This window comes from Ostrinia furnacalis, unplaced genomic scaffold (assembly GCF_004193835.3).
Source record: "Ostrinia furnacalis isolate ACB-3 unplaced genomic scaffold, ASM419383v2 OfSCF0087, whole genome shotgun sequence".
NCBI classification, from domain to species: Eukaryota; Metazoa; Arthropoda; class Insecta; order Lepidoptera; family Crambidae; genus Ostrinia; species Ostrinia furnacalis.
In genome coordinates this window covers 437-20,602 of record NW_021130326.1, presented here as the reverse complement: position 1 = coordinate 20,602, position 20,166 = coordinate 437, and the positions used below count along the sequence as shown (strand labels likewise).

Sequence of the window (20,166 nt, the reverse complement as noted above, 5' to 3'; positions counted from 1 at the left end):
TTAAATAAATAAAATATTAGTATCTATTTATTTAACTAATTAAAAAATCATCAGAAAACCTCGAATAAAAAAATATTATTTGCAATAAAAATAATAATTGTGTTTTCAGGGCAAAAGTTCCGTGTTGTTTTAATGGAATTTGTATTTTGGATTTACTGCTCAACTATCCAATTTACGTCATATTTATTTATTCCCATCTTGTTCCAGTGGACGAGATTCAAGTGGCCTCGTACAAGATGCTGGGATCGTTATATGCCCTGGGAACAGATGCTACTCTCACCCACGACCGCAAGTACCTCAAGACTGAAATCGAGAGGAACAAGCCTGCTCTGGTATGTATAGCTTTCTTCTCTTTTGGGTCCACATACACACGTTTCTGGAATGAAAGACGACGATGACGACTAGGCAAGGATAGTTAAGACGATGATTATATTAGGTATAGCAAAATAAGGAAAGACAATTCCGAATGGGCAAGGGAAAAGAATAAGGGTTCTATCGCACGGAGCCATCCCGTTTTTTACAAGAACACTTTTGCAGGACTTTGTTTAGTATACGTGTTTTAATAATAACATTCAAACGAACATCCCTTTTGCAATGTCCTTCAAAAAACCGATCCGTTCGAATTTGTAATTCAAACCTACACGTCTTGTATTTTCACGTGATAGTCCCAATGCAGGTTCCCGCAAAACTGAATTCCCGTAGGAAAGGAACCTAACGTAATGAGTGTCATATGCCATCTCAATTGAATGTGTCAAAACTTTGCATTACCTAACTTCATTATGCACCTATAAATATACTAGAAACATAATACAAGGCCATAATTGCGTGTTCTTTCAAAGAAATTGTGTTCTACAGTGTTTAATTGTTATTGGTTGGTTGTCTACTACAGGGCTCCTGCTTAGGAGCGTTTAGCTCGACGTTCCCCGTCGCGTTCTTGGAGCCGCATCTCAACAAGCACAACCAGTTTTCGCTACTCAACCGCATCGCCGACCACTCGCTGGAAGCTCAAGGTGAGATATGAACAAGAAACAGAACCTTATAGATCGTGTCATCCACGAAGACGCGCCCCACCATTCTTCCGCTAATGTTTGAGTGTTATCGGTACATGCTAAATTATCAATGAGTGCACACGCATACTACAATAATGACGCTCGGATTGCTCGGGTCAAACTCCCCGCACCCCACGTTTCCCTCGACCAAATGTTGGTGGAGTGCGTCTTCGTGGATGAAACGATCTATAACTTCGAACTCCTATGTTCTTCTGATTATTGCGTTGCGGGTCCAATGACAATTTAACATTAAGTTTCCCCCGGGACAAGCTTGACCTTCACTGGTTGGGTTTTTGTTGGCGGTCAAGCTGTAGATCCTGGCTACACAGGAGTAGCAACGGTGGGAACGAAAGGGAATGGTCCCGATTTAACCAGAAATGGAATAGAAACAACGGAACGGCGAAAGGTATCGGACAGACCAACTCGACGACATGCGAGGGCAGTGGGTTCGAACCCTGTTTCGTGTCAAAAAAGGCGCCTTTTTAAAAGCCACTGTAATAAATAATAATAAACTTACACATGATTCTTGATTTAAGATAATAAAACGAAATATAATTTAGATAACGTTGTTAAATAAATAACTCTTTCCCTACGGTCATAACGGCTAAACAAACATTTCATCTTTACAGACATCATGGCCAAAATGGAGCAATCCATGCCCACATTAGAGACAATCCTAAGCGAGGTGGACCAGTTCGTGGAGTCAGACAAGACCTACAACGAGGCTCCCCACATTATAGACGTGGTGTTGCCATTACTGTGCTCGTATCTACCATTTTGGTGGGCGCAGGGACCGGACAACGTCACCCCTACTGGCGGGTAAGTTTTAAATAAAATTATTCATGATATGCCGGGCTAGGATGATCGCCGTGACAAAATCTTATTGGTGACAAAACGTATTATTTATGCTTATCTCGTAAAATTGATAAAATGGCGCGATAAAAGGTTATTGCGGCGTAACATCCTATCCTACAGGACATTTATGCCCGTTTTCACCATCAATCCCTAATTTTTAAGTGACCCCTATGGTAACACACAACAGGAATTTTCTTTTTAAAGGGGTCACTTAAAAATTAGGGTTTGATGGTGAAAACGGGCATTAGACTCCAGGAGCAAGGCCCTAACCTAATCTAATAAGACTAGAGGCAAATGGAGGATTCGGCTTAACTCTCCATGCTCTGGCCAAATGGGTTGTTTAGTCATTATGTTAGCATATTAATTGTCCCTTTGACATTTTACAACAAAAATATGTCCTACTTAAAAAAGAGGCATAAAGTCAGTCAGTCAGATACATATATCTGTTTGCGATAAACTTAAAACCTACTGACTATAGGTACTCACATAGTTTTCACAAATAGAAAGAGGTATCTGTGACAGAACAATACTTATATTCACGCGGACCAAGCCGCGGTTAAAAGCTAGTCTTTTATAATCTTCTACGTTATTACAGAAACCACGTCACAATGGTGACAGCAGAACATATGAACCAACTGCTCAAGAACGTTCTGAAACTCATCAAGAAGAACATTGGCAACGAGAGCGCTCCATGGATGACTCGTATTGCGACGTATACCCAGCAGATCATCATCAACAGTTCTGAGGAGTTGTTGAGGGATTCCTTCCTGCCTCTCGCTGAAAGAGTCAGGAAGCGGACCGATACTATGTTCCATAAGGAGGAGAGCTTGCGAGGGTTCATCAAGGTAAGAAGACTGCCTCTATGGTCTAGTAGTAAGACCACCTCTCTCACACCCAGAGGTCCCGGGTTTGATTCCTAACAGGGGCAAAATTTCTGTTCGGTTTGGTAGGCGGTAGGGCTTGTTCTCGCCTGGTTAGTTGCCAGGCTGCCGCCATCTTATCTAAGGCTGGGTTGCACCATCTTACTTTAACAAACGTCAAAAATCTGTCAAACTCCATATAAAAAACTCCGGTTATCATTATAGTTACGGTCAAAAGGTGAAGCAACGCAGCCTTAGTCTGTCGCCACAACAATAATGTTAACAGCATTGTTGTGTTCCGGCAGTTACAAGGTAATAAATATATTTACTGTTATATAATGAAACCGTTAAAGTAGCTTTTTATTTTTGTTTTACTGTAAAACTACAACTATAAATGAAGTAAACAAACCCTGACACAATCAAAATTAAACACACTTTTTGGACTTACCTCATTTGATTTGAATGACCAAAATGATTTCAAAACCTTTTTTCCACCCAAATCGTGGTATCACAACAATTTATTAGTCGAAAATATTTGTTATTTTTTCACAAATATACGACCTAAATGTCAATGTGACAGAGCCCACAAAGTTGTAGACGCTAGTTGGCGCTGTAATCGTGCTCAGAGCCAATATGCCAGTGCTGTGAAGAAGCACAGAAACTCAGTCATTAATGTCAGCTTTTTTAGGGTTTCCAATTATTACTGCAAACACATCTTAGACCAAGAGGAGGTAAAGCATCATCGTCATCATCATCATTTAGTAATTTTATTAATCTCTTCTTTTCTCTTACAGAGGCTGAAGAATTATACAACCACGTAGCAGAAATATTTAACATCTGGTCGAAATCGCAATACTTCCTCAAGGAGGAGCAGAACTTCATTTCTGCCAACGAAATCGACAACATGGTGAGACACAAAACTAAGTCTTAAAGCAACTGGCATATGTATTAATATTGTACATCACACGTATTAATATTTTTCACGGCCATTATATTTGTACACATAGAATTGATTCATATTATCTGTACACACAGATGATTCATATTGTTCATCTACAATTTTCATCCATTTAGTAATTCCTATTTTAAATGTTCTTTCAGTTCAAAAAGAAGTCAAGCCTTTACTTCAAATAAATAGAGTGCATTTTTCTTAGTGGGCATGAAAAGTCAACTCCAACTTCTATATTCAAACGATTCTGAAACGTCAAAAATGGAACTAATAATTCAATGAGGGTTTCCGCGAATGGAAATTCCGCCAGTAGGCCTAAGATGCGCGCCGTGATAACTTTTATCGACGTCAAAATGCATGGGCAAAATCGATAAAATGGCGTGATAACCGATTATCGCGGCGCGCATCTTAGGCCTACAGATGGCAATACGTAGACGCGAGGTCCAAATGCTGCATGATTGGTTATTTTGACATGACATTGACAGATATGTCAAAATCCACCAATCACGCAGCAGTCAGACCCCACATCCACGTCCCGCCATCTAGTGGATCTTTCATCCGCGAAAACCCTCATTGATAGTAGCTTCCTCCTAACAATGTCATAGCTGGGTCTGTTTAGTGCTGGACAACTAGACAAATGGTGACAAATATGGCAATCGAACTTATATGCTGCCTAAAAAGAATACCATTATTTAAATTCAATACTTATTTCCACATCAAATCAACGCACTTTTAAATACACCCTTTATTCCACCCACTTGTCAAATTAACTCAGTGTCATACTTGACACATCACATCTCAGAACAAATTAACACGACACTGCCACCTGTACAATATGAATCAACGTTCATTTATTTGTGTTCATTTGTTTCGTTTTCATTTACCTTGCGTTCGTAGGTGCTGATTATGCCCACAGCGACTAGACGGGTGACAACAGTTGTCGAGGGCGCGCCGCAAGGTGGCGGTAAAGTAAGTCGGACAAAATGTCTACAGATTTGCCCGCGCTTTTTGATCTTGGATTTTGTAATACACTAACCCTGAGTTACACCATCTTAGTCTATAACAAAACTCAAAAGTTTACGGGACTATTCACACCTCTCGTTCCCACCTCTGCAACTCCTGTGTAGCCAGGATCTACAGCTTGACCGCCAATAAAAACTCAACGGGTGAAGGCCAATTTTGTCCCGGGAGACGTCAAAAGTCTGTCAAACTCCATACCGGTTAAAGTTATAGTTACGGTTAAAGTTAAGGTGATGCAACTCAGCCTAATTTTCTTACAGGATCATGACATTAGACGCTCATGTATACTCATACAAATGTGCATTGTCATTTTTGCATAATTTCAGCTAAGCCTTCGGCACACGAGAAATAAGACTACATACGTAGTTTTAAACTTAGGTCTTTTGATATAAAAATTAATTTAAAAATGAAAAATAGAATAAAAAGAATGATGCCAATGATTGGTCTGAGAACTTAAATATTGCAATCAATATTAATGACAGGCTTTAATTTATATTCAAGCGTATTACGCTCGACAGACGTGTGTCAAACTATGTACACACATGTTTGTGCAAACGTTTCTAACACATTTTACTCTTTGCGATACGACTTCCCAGTTTTTTTAAACTGAATGATCCTAATTAACTTGAATATTATTCTAAACTCTTAGGACCGATTTTTTATAGACATAATAATTTTAATTAACGCTAAAAGTACTAAATAGTAATTATGCTTATCTTAAATACGCTTTTACGGAATGGCTTCCAATACTTACTTCTTTAATATTACTAAATACTTTTTACAATACTTAACCTTTTAAAACTAATTTGCTAATAGATAGTTAATTTTCCAATAATATATCAGCTATATTCATATTTTGTATGTCGTACGATATAAGATCATTATGATAATACTTATTATTGCTAAAGTATGTCTTTTCGGTTCTATTTTTCAAACTTAGGCATGTTCTATACCTACTTAGTTTTTAAATATATTATTATTACCATAGCTGGGCATTAACTCGTTAATCCGTTAATCGTTAATTAACGAAGTTAACATTTCTATTAACGGATTAACTTTTAAGTTAACTTTGAAAAATGTTAACGGACCCGTTAACTTCCGTTAAATTATCCTAAGTCCGTTAATCGTTAATCTAGTACCTACTATTTACCAAAAAGATACAGCAGGCACGCTGAAAAACGCGTTCTGACAAGTACGTTCGGGCTGCCAGAACTTCTAGAACCCAAAACAATAGTTTTTGTAACCAGATCACTAACGACACTTGTTAGTATGTGTGGGATAATTCTTGCAACTGAATTTAAGACCAGTTTTCCTCAACCGATTGAGCTGAAAGGATGATGGGCATATTGGGCGTTAAACCAACAGAAACAAAAAGTATACTAAATTAAAGCTTAATACTAGTACTTCATTTCATAGTATGACAACAACCCTGAAATACGCGAGGATACGGAGATAGAGGTCGTTGAATATGCAAAGTTTCCATAGTATTTCACAGCACATTATTGTAATAAAAATAGTATTAGGTCAATTAGATTGCTTTTATGGATCATATTGAGAGTATTGTATCATATATTACTATCAATGGGGATGTTGCCTGGGTCAAAAAGCAAGAGTTTTAATTAGTCCGTCAGTTAACTTATCAAAAAATACTCTACACGTATTTTTCACTTTTTCAAACTAATGAAAATTTAAAGAGATAAAGCGCCCCAAAGTTCATAAGAAGAGGCCCGTGACGTCAACGCTTGCTTAAAAATGCCGCACGTTGTGACGTCGTGCGCAACTTCAACGCACCATAACTATGTAATTATTTGTTAGATTGACAAATAAAAATATACGTGTCCAATATTTTTTGATATTAAACATTAACGGACTAAAAAAATTTTTTTAGGCAACTAGCCGATTCTATCGATTTAGTAAGTATGTATACCGAATAAATCATAATCGATTATTCGATTGCAATAATCGATTATATTGCTAAAAATAAGGAATTGAATTAACAATCAAATAATAGTAATGATGGTAATCAATAAAATCGATTAATCAAATTGTTAATCGATAAATCGTTATTTGGCAATATCGATTAATAATCGATCCGTGATCGATTATGCGACAACACTACAACTTAACTGGTAGAAATCCCATTGAAACATGACTGTGTTTATGTCATTTCTCTAAATGGTACCTAGGTATGGTCCTATGCTTATAATGTAGAACATGGTTTAAATATACCATTTGTTGGCCCCACTCCTGAACTGTTGGACATAATAATGGATAAATACGATGACAACGCAATGTTATGGTACCATTGAGCTGGTCTAATGATGGAGTGAGAACCATTGAGGTGGCCATAGGAACTCCTAAATGAAACGGCGGCATCGCATCGAATTTGGGTTCGTTGGATTTGTCTTATCGAGCACTTTAGTACTAGATGATGTCCAGAGTCCTGATGATGGTGTCAGGAGGTGGCCATAGGAATTCCTAAACAAAACGGCGGAAACTTATCGAGTTTGCGTTTGCTGGATTTGTCTTTTCGAGCACTTTGGTGATAAATTGTATTTTAATTGAACCAAGGCTCTAAAATTGAGATAGGTACTACTAAAAAGTGTAAAATAAAATTATAACAATTAAAAAAAAACGTTTAAAAACGAGCTTTTATTCTGAAATGCAGTTGTACTAAAACGAAAAAAAATATTGTAACTACTTATGCAAGCCTAAGTTCAATAATTTCGCAAGCTTGTAGTGCAAACATAAAAGAGGAATAAATTCTATGAGCGATACAAGCTTTCGAAATTATTTCCTTGCATACAATTATTTTTTTCGTTTTATTATTATTATGTGTTAACGGATTAACGATTAACGTTAACTTGCGTTAAATCTTGCGAAATGTAACGTTTTAACGTTTAACGAAGTTAATTTTTTTATTAACGGTTTAACGATTAACGAAGTTAACTATTTGATTAACGGTGCCCAGCTATGATTATTACGAACAAATTCTCAGTGTTTTTTTTTCTTTTATAACAGTAAATTGTGAAACAATTTTTAGTAAAGAGGGAGTAATGAGATATTTTCACTCTGGAAATCTTTGGGGACCAAAATAAATCAATTGACGGAATTTCCTGCATATACAGCTCAAAATTTGAGTGGGATGGAGATATAAAGTGTATGAGTGTGAAAGAGATGGAGTTCTAATTCAATACTCAAACTCATGCAACTTTTATAACTTGCAGAAGAAGAAGAAACATCGTGACAAGAAGAGGGACAAGGATAAGGAAGTGCAAGCGTCTCTCATGGTGGCGTGTCTGAAGAGACTACTGCCAGTCGGACTGAATCTCTTCGCTGGCAGGGAGCAGGAGTTGGTCCAGCACTGCAAGGACAGGTTCTTGAAGGTAAGAATAGATTAGAATAAAAAAGAAGTTCGTTGGAAGAAAGCAGGAGTTAGTATAGCAATATAAGGACAACTTCTTGAAGGTAGGAAAATAATAGAAGAGAAAGAAGTTCGCTGGATGGAAGCAGGAGTTAGTACAGCAATATAAGGACAGCTTCTTGAAGGTAGGAATATAATAGAAGAGAAAAGAAGTGCGTTAGTTCAAATTCTTCGCTGGCAGGGAGCAGGAGTCTATATAGCAGTGTGGGGACAGCTTCTTGAAAATAGGAATATAATAGAAGAGAAAATAAGTTTGTTAGTTCAAATTCTTCGCTGGCATTTAGCAGGAGTTGGTACACTACTGCAAGGACAGGTTCTTGAAAGTAGGAATAGAATAGAAAGGAAAAGAAGTTCGTTAGTGCAAATTGTTCGCTGGCAGGAGTTAGATCAGCACTGCAAGAGCAGTTTCTTGAAGGTAGGACTAGAATAGAAGAGAAAAGAAGTTCGGTAGTGGAGTTAGTGAAGTTGACATCCACCAGCTCGCACTAAGCGTTTTGCTAACTCATTTATAATGCGAACAGGTAGGGACTGGAATTCACTGCCTGCTTCTGTCTTTCCCGAACATTATAATCCGGACCTTTTCAAGGCGAAAGTGAATAGGCACTTACATTTCAAGTATGTATCATCATGGTACATAGTAGTCACTACCATCCTAGACTGCATCTCACTTTAACATAATCCCACTTGGTGAGCCGACGATCTGGAGGTCACAGGAAGCACCAGGACCGTTCGTTGTGGAAATCCTTAGAGGAATCCTTTGTCCAGCAGCTGAAGTTTTGGTTAAAAAACAAACATTACGATAAAACTTAACCACCATTCTAAATTAACCTTTTATTCAACAGAAAATGACTGAGCAAGACGTAGCCGAGTTCGCCAAGACCCAACTGACATTGCCAGACAAGATCGACCCAGCGGACGAGATGTCCTGGCAACACTACCTGTACAGCAAGCTAGGGTCTAAGAGCAAAGCTAACATCACAGCAGACACCGCTGAGAACAAAGCCAAGATCATCGATGATACCGTGGAAAGGATAGTGGCCATGAGCAAAGTGCTCTTTGGACTGCATATGGTGAGTTTTGAAACCTTTGAAGTATTGAATCAGCGTCCTTTCCGTACATCGTGCTCACTGGATAAAGGACAATCTATGGTTGCCCCCATAGAAAAAGTTACATTTTCTGATAGATTATATCGTCAACATTTAAATATGTATTTCATTTTTAGTTACATTTTTATTTTTCTGTATAAATTATTTATATATTTATGTATCTATGTTTATATAGATTGACCACCCTCAACAAATGAGTAAAAACGTCTACCGATCGGTCGTGTCGATACAACGCAAGCGCGCTGTCATAGCTTGCTTCAGGCAGCTGTCTCTCCACTCGTTGACCAGGTTCAGTGGACCTTAGACCTTGTGTGCAGTGGCGTAAGAGTGATTATTGTTATGACTAACCCTTGAATAGATGACCGATCTTGGGACTGTGTCATGAAACGAGATTCACGTATCAGACATTGAGATCTGAATTACAGAACGAAACTCAAAACTGTATTCAATTTGAATCATATTCAACCATTCAAAACCCTGAAACTATGCTTGAAATACCATTTTGAGCTTCGTTCAAACATATCTGAGTATCTAAGTGTCGATTTCAAGGTCGAGTTTGAATTTATTAAATAATATTTGCCTGTCATTAGTTATTGTAGTTTCCCACTAACTCTTTTGCAACAAATTGTATGTATCTGCCTTAAATATCTGCCTCTTCAATAGAGTCGCATATGAGTCCATGTCTTATCGCTTGAAAATAAAAATCTACTCCATAGGACTACATAGGTTTTGTTATTTATCTCTCTCTCACTTTCAACTCAAACAAATGAGACAGTATAAGTGTCAAAATTTACTCTTAACATGATGGACTTTTTGGCGGGAAAGTGAAGCATCATGTTTAGCAGTTTTGTTTTATCTTCTAAGGGTGAGTTGCACCACCTAACTTTGACCGTAACTATAACGATAACCAGTGTTTTTTGTATGGAGTTTGACAGGATTTTGACTTTTGTCAAAGTTAAAGTAAGATGGTGCAACCCAGCAGTGTTAACTATCTATTAATATTGTCTGAAATGTTGTTTGACGTGTTTGTGCATGCTGCTTTGGACTATCCAGGCTACTAAGCCTAAACAAAGATCGAATAACTGGAAGAGAGTACTATGCGCGGCAAGGAAGCGCGCAGCCATGGCTTGTTTAAGATCTATACACCTGTATAAGATAAGTCGGTATGTATGGCGTTTGAGGTGCATGAAATGTGTGATTTTTCAATGTTATTATGATTATAATAACAAAACGATGATGATGACTGACGGCCGATGGGGCAGCAAGGTTCTAGAGTGGAGGCCGCATACTGGAAAACAAAGCGTAAGACGTCCACCCACAAGGTGGATCGAGGACATCGTAAAGGTAGCAGGAAGGCGCTGGACGCAGGCCGCTACCAACCGGCCTACATGGAAAGCATTGAGGGATGCCTATGGTCAGCAGTGGACGTACTATGGCTGAGATGCTGATGATGATGAATGATGATGAGCTTAAGCTTAAATCATCATCATTATAAACAAAAAAGAACATCATATTTTTTCGTGCGTACACACGGCCACACTGTTAACTATCCATTTCCGTTTTTGCTCTCGCTCTCATCAAATGGTGATTCTTTGCGATAGAACGAGACGACATGTCAGGCAATGGATAGTTAACACTGTTGCCGATGGTACATATTTAAATTAAATATTTACATTTTATATTACAGGCATAGAGCGTGTAACATCTTTGCGCGGACGTACTACGAGCTTTGGTTGGAAGAAGAAAATGTTGGTCAAGAAGTTATGATCGAGGATCTTACAGTAAGTATCTATCTTCACTATTGTCGAAAAATAACTATTTTGGACAAGGTATAGTAGCTTTGCAGCGAAAATTTCAGATAGGGGAAAATCAAAAGACTCTAGTAGCCCTCAAAAATCTCAAACATGACGTAAACCAACTTTTAATTAACTTTCAGCAATCATTCGAAGACGCGGAGTTGAAGAAAAGCGACGTGGTAGAAGAGGAAGGCAAGCCTGACCCTCTGACTCAGCTGGTTACCACATTCTGCAGGGGAGCCATGACGGAACGGTCCGGCGCTTTACAGGTAAGAATCAGATGCAAGGGATCAAGGGTGCTGGTGGTAAAATTTAAAAGCGTGCGCAACACTTTTTAATAAGGGGTTTTGTACACATTTTATGCCTTTAAAAGATAACCCCTACTTTTCCCGTGGAAGTCAACTAAGGGTGGAATATGCGATCATCAAGGTTCCCCAACCAATCTGGCTAGCGTGGGAGGTGTAGGGCAATTTGAGAAAGTCGTGCTCCTGCACTGGACATTAAATGATACACCTGCTGCATGGTGCTGCATAATTATGCCTGTAGCACGAAAAACTTTCGACTTCGAATCGTTTGCGTATTCGAATCGCCATCAAAAGATTTAGTATGAAAACTTAAACATAGCCCCTCTGAAAGTAACGTAAAGTGAACTCAGTATGAGAAATAGTAGTACAAAACTAATTTTGACAAACAAAATTGTCACGTTATCGTTGAATTCGAAGGCTGAGTATCGAATTTTATCGAATACGCAAACGATTCGAAAACGAAAGTTGTTGATGCTAGAGGTACAAAGTGAGACGAGAAATACTCGAATTCCTATTTCCGATCAGTGGTTTGAAGAGCAGTCTGAATGGACTTAGAGGAGACCTGAATATGTCACAAAAACTCACCTAATTCTTCTGTTCTATATCCCAAAAATACAGTAAACCCGAGTCGCTGGGTCAGATCCGGCTCGAAGGACCAATGATTCAAATTTCAGTTACTAAACAATGATTTTAATATTGCATCTATACTAAGTCTGTCTGTCTGTCTCTCTTTCCTGCCAAAACCACTGAACCGATTTTGATGAAATTTGGCATAGAGATAGTTTGAGTCTCGGGAAAGGACATAGGATAGTTTTTATCCCTATTTTTGAAACAGGGACGCGCGCGATAACGTATTTCTGTGACAGACAAAATTCCACGTGGGCGAGCGGAGAGCTAGTATTTTTATAATTTGTTCCTTTTTATTTAACGATAACGTAATCAATGTTCCAGGAGGATCTCCTCTACATGTCGTATGCCAATATAATAGCCAAATCGTGTGGAGAAGAAGAGGAAGAAGGCGGTGGCGAGGAAGAAGAAAGTGGCGGCGAGGCCGAGGGCGAGGAAGAAGGCCGCGCCAGTATACACGTGAGTTGTTAACTATCTGGAAGATAACTTTGATAAGAAATAACCACTTCGTCTTCGTTTCAGCCAAATGACGTCCACTGCTGGACAAAGGCCTCCCCCAAGGTTTTCCACAATGAACGGTCCTGCGCTGCCCGCATCCAGGCTCTTCCCGCGACCTTTACCAGATCGTCGGTCCACCTAGTAGGAGGCCTGCCCACGCTACGTCTTCCAGCCCGTGGTCGCCACTCGAGAACTTTCCTGCTCCAACGGCCATCGTCTCTACGAGCTATGTGCCCCGCCCACTGCCACTTGATTTTAGCAATTCTGCGAGCTATGTCGGTTACTTTGGTTCTCCTGAAAGAAAGAAATAACCACAGATCACAGAAACTAAAGGGAGATGTGACAAGGGGGCGGGGCCAGTGTCGCAGCAATATGCCCAAAAACAGAACACGTTGCTCGTAACAGCACGTCATAGTGTAAACAGTTTACATTGCTTACGTAGCGTAGTTATTCGAACGTTGAGTACTGATACCGCAGTGGATAATGAGCACATATTTCGATTCGTTTCAGCCGAAAGACGTCCACTGCTGGACAAAGGCCTCCCTCAAGGATTTCCACAAAGACCGGTCCTGCGCCGCTTGCATCCTTGCATATTTCGATTACTATTTGAATTTCTAATGCGACACTGAGTTTCGAACTCAGCGCATAGTTGGCATCTCTCTATATCTCTCTGGAAATAACATTAAAGTCATTTAAAGTGCAGTAACTGCCCCCGATACTTGGAAAGACATATCTAACACTTTTTTTCGGGTATGTGTTAAACTCAAGAACAGGTAAGAATTACCCATTAAAATTATTTGAAACTTTTTTATCTCCAATTGGATTTGGTGTTATTTGCGCCTTTTTAACTATCAAGGGCAGGGTTACACATGCTCATAAAATGTCATGCTTATTAACATGCTTAAAATGAGCGTGCTCGAACAAATCGAAATGAGCATGCTTTTGTCTCGACACACATGCTACTAAGTAGCAATTGCTCAACCTTTATATCTTTTTCTTGAACACTGTAATAACTAACCTAAAACTTATGCTTGCATGCAGAAAACTATGGAAACTTTTATGGTATGTAACTTATTTAGGCATAATAATTCGTCCACAATTTTTAAAACAACGTAAAATGCATTTAATATTTACAGTAAGCCTAGCCAGCAAAAACTTATAGGTTCAGGTCCTATCATAAATGACATGATTCACATAATTTCAAGCGATAATATGACTGAACTATTTTAACTGTTAACCCTCGAAAAGATAAGTTATTGAACTCTTTGGCCTTGAAAATAGTAATTCTACTTTCACACTATGAATTAAATACAACAAAAGGTGCAACAACTAAAAGCTAGATAATTGAATTTTCATTCTGGAAAAAAGTAAACCTTTTTGGCACTAAACTTATTGACTGAAATTCAAAAATTCAACTCACAGGAGCAAGAAATGGAAAAACAGAAGCTACTGTTCCATCAAGCCAGGCTAGCGGACAGAGGCGTGGCGGAGATGGTTCTCCTACATATCTCCGCTTCCAAAGGCGTGCCAAGTGAGATGGTCATGAAGACGTTGGAACTTGGCATCTCTATCCTGAGAGGAGGCAACATTGACATTCAGATGGTAAGGAAAAAAACAAGTGTGATCCGTAATTTACCCGTGACTTGGTCTCCATATGTATTAATAAAATGAAACCAAAAGATTTGTAGCGTATGTGCGCTATGTCAAAATTCATCCAGATTTGCATAAATAAATAACAAACACCCTTCCTACTTCACAAACTATGAGTATAAAGTATACTACACTCGTAGATGAAGAGTTTTTGAAACCTTTAATCACCCGATTCCTCCCTTCAACGGAAGAATATCCCAAAATACGGAAATAATCTCCTTACAAGTCGAAGTCGTTTTGCACTCTCACAAAAAACACCTTCTTTTTCTTAACTTGTAAAAAGTCTGCTCTAAAAGAGACAGTTCCACATCTTTTTCTAACTGAAATATGCCTAACCATTAATCAAGGTTCTGGAATGGAATCCGCGCACCGGAAAACGCAGCGTGGGACTTCCACCCACAAGGTGGACCGACGACCTGATAAAGGTAGCAGGAAGGCGCTGGATGCAGGCCGCTACCAACCGGGCGATGTGGAAGTCATTGGGGGAGGCCTATGTTCAGCAGTGGACGTCCTGTGGCTGAAATGATGATGATGATTAATCAAAGCTTTCAGTTATAAAATCATATTAGAAAACTCAAGTACTTATTCTGTATTGTGTTACAATTTCAAACCAAAGTTACAAGCTAACTCTCTGTGTCTAATCCGTAGGGCATGTTGAATCATCTCAAGGACAAAAAGGACGTCGGCTTCTTCACGTCCATCGCTGGTCTCATGAACTCCTGTTCAGTGCTCGACCTGGATGCCTTCGAGAGGAACACCAAAGCTGAAGGTATGACACGACTTATTAATTAACTAATCAATTTATACAACGTGCTCTTTTTGATTTCCTGGAACTCTAGGGTATTAATAAGATCACTTCAAAGAATGGAATGGCATTACATTTTTTGTTAAATTCAACAATTTTTTTCGACTTATTTTTTCATACGAATTTATTTAAAAACTTTATTTTTCACTGAAATAATTCATAATTTACATACACTTATCAATAAAAAGTCTGTACAAAAAGACTAGGTGACAATTTTGAAAAATAAAATTGATTGATGATACTATAATCTAAAATAGAATCAAAAATATGCTTTTAGAAACACATATTCCGAAGACTCTTTAACTAGTTTTTATTTATAGTATATACCCCTAAAATTTCCGAAAAACAAAAGGAGCACGTTGTACAGATTGTTCTTGTGATTAATTTCGTTCCGGGTCCAATGACAGTTTAATTTTCTCCCAGAACAAACTTGACCTTCACTGCTTGGGTTTTTATTGGCGGTCAAGCTGTAGGTCCTCGCTACACAGGAGTTGCAGCGGTGGGAACGAGAGCAATATTCCTAACATTTTTAATCATTCCCAGGCCTGGGCGTGGGACTAGAAGGAGCGGCAGGCGAGAAGAACATGCATGATGCGGAATTCACATGTGCCCTGTTCAGATTTATACAGCTGACTTGTGAGGGACACAACTTGGGTAAGTAACATATCGTGGTATATTATTTTAAACTTTCATGGTCACCGACATTAGAATAATTTTTCGGGATTGCTAGCATAGCATGTACCTACCTATTTATTTACGAGCCTCTGATATTTCGGCACGGTTCCAAGCGCCATGATCACGGAGTAACTGGTAATTATGTACTTTTTATAAAGGTACCTACATGGTAGCAATCCCGTACATAACAGTAACTATTCTTACATCGTGGTGTACCAGTTTTTACCTTCTTTTACCTTGTAGATTGCTACAATTAAGGTCAGAAAACCTGGTGTGGCACAATGAGGGCTATCGTCTTTTCGCTCACTATTACTTTACAGTGGCGCCAACCTAGTGTGTAAAAATGCAATAGTCGAACCGCTTCAGCACTCACCATTTGGCGCCACTGACTGTCTTAGCCACTAGCGAGTGACAAGACCTTACTCTATAAAGGTACGTTAAATCCAACTAGTGAGCCCAAACTCGGTAGCCCTCATTGAGTAGTTGACACCAATAACTATTAGTCTACTATATAAAAATAAGTCGGGTTTTCCTCCCTGACGCTATAACTCCAGAACGCACGAACCGATTTCCACGGTTTGCATTCGTTGGAAAGGTCTCGGGCTCCGTGAGGTTTATAGCATAGAAAATTCAGGAAATTTTAACAAACTAAATTCCACGCGAGCGAAGCCGCGGGCGGAAAGCTAGTACCTACCATATAAACTGATACATCAGGGTAAACTCAATGCGATGTATCATTTATCTACCAGTTAACTTATTTACTCTGTTATGTTTGACAGAATGGCAGAACTACCTCAGAACGCAAGCCGGTAACACAACCACGGTCAACGTGGTCATCTGCACCGTGGACTACCTGCTGAGGCTGCAGGAGTCTATTATGGACTTCTACTGGCATTATTCTAGCAAGGTAAAATATATTTTATTCTTCTTATATTTCATAGTGTATTATTATTATTATTGGTTTTGGGCCTTCATTTGCGCCAGCTCGACCAGGTTTGATCTATTGTGGCAGCCCTTGTCTTTAGAGTTCACTGCTTAGTCCCGTTGAGTCTATAAATTTCCAGATTCTTTGGAGCGTGATATCTGCTATCTCATCCGGGTGCATGATGTGTCGCCCGAGATGGATACTTCTTTTGCTCATAAGCGGGAAGCATGAGCAAAGAACATGCATGGCCGTTTCTTCTTCTGTGTGGCAGAATCTGCACAGAGTTTCCTCGGTCATGTTCATGTTTGATTTGTGTTTGTTTAGTTTGCAGTGGCCGGTTAGTATTCTAGTATTTCATAGTGTAACAATGGTGTCATATTTAATGCAAATTAAAAATATTTATTTACACTTAGTTTTAAAATGGTCAAACTGGTCGCGTCATGTGTGGTCTCTCAACGGACGCTATGGCAGAAACTTAGAGGCAACTCAAAAGTAACTAGCAGTTGCAGTTGCGTTTCACCGTCTGTTCTGGGCCTTAGGTCTTACTGCAACGAAACTGCAAATTTCTCATGATTCTGATGAATGAAACTGAAACTGAAAGTTTCAAACTAGTCGCGTCATGTGTGGTCTCTCAACGGACGCTATGGCAGAAACTTATATGGAACTCAAAAGTAACTAGCAGTTGCAGTTTCGTTGCAGTTGCGTTTCACCGTCTGTTCTGGGCCTTAGTCTTCATAGTATTTGAGGTTAATTACACGTTGATCTGAAAGCCTTTTTCTTCTTTCTTCCGCCTAAACTAGCCGGCGGAACGCAAGGCATTCATTTCATGAGCATGAGCTAACATTGTCTATATTGTGAAAATGTATTCTAGCAAATAAATTGAATTTGAATACTGTATTTACTACATTCTTTTGCAATTTCTCGGACGTTGTTTCAAGCATGCCTCAATAAACGAGGATACCAATGGGTCCAAAAAATTAACGATAATCCTGTAACTATGTATAAATCACATTTTGTTCTACTATACGTCAAAACTTTTTCAGGGAAAAGTCGCACTATCTTCGAGAAATTTTGGCCCGTAAAAGTTGTCAAGTTAGTTGTCAATTTTACTGTAATCTCAAAATAATCGTTGATATTTTTCATCAGGAACTCATAGACCCAGCGGGCAAAGCCAACTTCTTCAAGGCGATCGGCGTTGCGTCACAAGTATTCAACACGCTCACTGAAGTCATCCAGGGACCGTGTACCCAGAATCAACAGGCTTTGGCACATTCCAGGTACGATACTATTATTTATAAGGAAAACAAACAACGCGTTATGTGCATGTTCAGAGGCAGTTAAGCATCTTTAGTTCTTGAAAATTACGCTAATAGAAAGTAACCGCTAGGGGCGCTGTAAAAACTGCCATAAAACTGTCTGAATAGGGATGATGACTGGGTAATGAAATCGAAATTCTATTTAGTCCGTCAGACAGATAATTAGAAAATATTAGACTCATATTTTTTATTTTTTTCCATAATCCAATAATTACAGTATTATATTGAGTTGAAATGTCGCGTGACGTCGTTCAACTCGATGTAGGACTGTTATTATTGAATTATGAAAGAAAATAAAAAATATAAGAGTCTAATATTTTCTAATTATCTGTCTGACGGACAAATAATTGAAATTTTGTCATCGAGCCTATTGACCGTAAAACATGTCTCAGTAAATAAACAGTTCACTTAGGCTGAGTTTCATTATCTTACTTTAAACGTTATAACGATAACCGGTGTTTTTTGTATGGAATTAGACAGATTTTTAAGTTAAAGTAAGATGGTGCAACCCAACCTTGGCCTTATAAAGGATTAACTAAACATATCGATAAACCAATTAACCATTAATGACTTAGTGGGAATATAATTCCCACCATATTTTTTAATCCTTTTCCCTTAATTTAAGATCCAAAACAATACAAAAATTTGAACTTGCTTCTGTGTTAAGACTTTAACTTCACATAATTCTTCACCAGATTGTGGGACGCGGTAGGCGGTTTCCTCTTTCTCTTCTCCCACATGCAAGACAAGCTGTCCAAGCACTCCTCACAAGTGGACCTGCTGAAGGAACTGCTTAACCTACAGAAGGACATGATCACAATGATGCTGTCTATGCTGGAAGGAAACGTCGTCAACGGTTAGTAAATAGATTATAAGCCTATGCGCAGACCACCGATTTTTAGTCGATACTGATTAACTGCCCGACTAAACTATCGGCCGACAAAAATGCAGTATGCGCCTAGGCTGGACTGATAACTTTCAACACCTAACTTTAACGGTAACTATGACGATCCGGTGCTTTTTGTATGGAGTTGGACAGATTATTGACGTTTGTCAAAGTTAAAAGACAAGAAGTAAGATGGTGCAACCCAGCCTTAGGGCTGATTTTTCAATAGTCGGATAACTTTTACTTAACTGAAGAATAATTTTGGCACATTGACAGTTTCAGTATGAGAAATATGTCAAAATAACAAGTATATTCTTCAGTTAAAATTTATCTGATGATTGAAAAATCAGTCCTAAATAGTTCAGATATTTGACCGCAATCACACCTAATTTATGTAGCGCAAACAGAAAAAAAGAAGAATAAATTCCATGCGCGCTACAAGTTTTCGAAATTCTTTGAAGCAATTATTAAGAATACAATTATTTTTTTCGTTTTAGTACAACTGCATTTCAGCATAAAGCTTGTTTTTAAAAAAGTTATTTTTTTATTATATTTTTTTCTAAATTATACAAGATATCGAAAAGCTGGAAACGTTGAATTTTCGGAATTGATACCGTTTGATAGCACTTTCAAGATCAGTAACTAGTTTTTTTTATATCCTACTTATATTTTAAATGCGAAAGTTTGGATGTCTGGATATTTGTTACTCTTTCACGCAAAATCTACTGAACGGATTTTGATGAAACTTTACAGTATTATTGTTTATAACCCAGAATAACATATAGGCGATCATATATTCGCGATATAATTTATGACGATCTGTGACAAACGAAATTACACGCGGGTGAAGCCGCGGGCAAAAGCTAGTCTTGTATAGTTTAGAAATAACCGAGTGAGATCATCGTTTCCATCCTGTATAAATTGCCATTTTAATTGCTATACTTTATTAAGCTTGAAGTCAAAATCATAACCCATTCTAACCCATCTGCAGGCACGATCGGAAAACAAATGGTGGACACCCTCGTAGAGTCTGCTTCTAACGTGGAGCTAATCCTGAAATACTTCGACATGTTCCTGAAGCTCAAAGACCTGACGTCTAGTGCCAGCTTCCAGGAGATTGACGCCAACAACGATGGTTGGGTCCTGCCTAAGGACTTTAAGGAGAAGATGGAACAGCAGAAGAGTTATACGCCGTGAGTTTTTTGAGATATTTAACCTTGTGATACAGTCAAAGCAAAATAGATCGATACCGGTCGCAGTATTACTAGGACTTTATAGAACTAGAATAGACGCTCAACAAAAAAAACTCAAAGCAAAATGTTCTTGCAACAACTCAGTTATTCCTGGTTCTGGTATTGATTCCTTTTGATAAAAAACACCAGTTCTAGCTTTTTGTCACAGCTCTACGCTAAACAGGTAG

General features: G+C 38.6%; 1 protein-coding gene across 1 annotated transcript; it reads left to right on the top strand.

The window, feature by feature from the left end:
• Positions 1 to 213: 213 nt before the first annotated feature.
• Positions 214 to 19,939, top strand: LOC114351335 (ryanodine receptor-like; the record flags this gene model as incomplete). The annotated part of the gene is made up of 19 exons (XM_028302510.1): positions 214 to 332; positions 890 to 1,010; positions 1,679 to 1,868; positions 2,500 to 2,777; positions 3,559 to 3,671; positions 4,611 to 4,682; positions 7,961 to 8,119; positions 9,000 to 9,227; positions 9,439 to 9,551; positions 10,951 to 11,044; positions 11,200 to 11,328; positions 12,316 to 12,450; positions 13,912 to 14,091; positions 14,788 to 14,908; positions 15,488 to 15,598; positions 16,399 to 16,526; positions 17,691 to 17,821; positions 18,556 to 18,716; positions 19,738 to 19,939. Coding segments are annotated over exons 1-19 (2,762 nt in total), but the record flags the coding sequence as incomplete, so codon positions are not given.
• Positions 19,940 to 20,166: the final 227 nt, after the last annotated feature.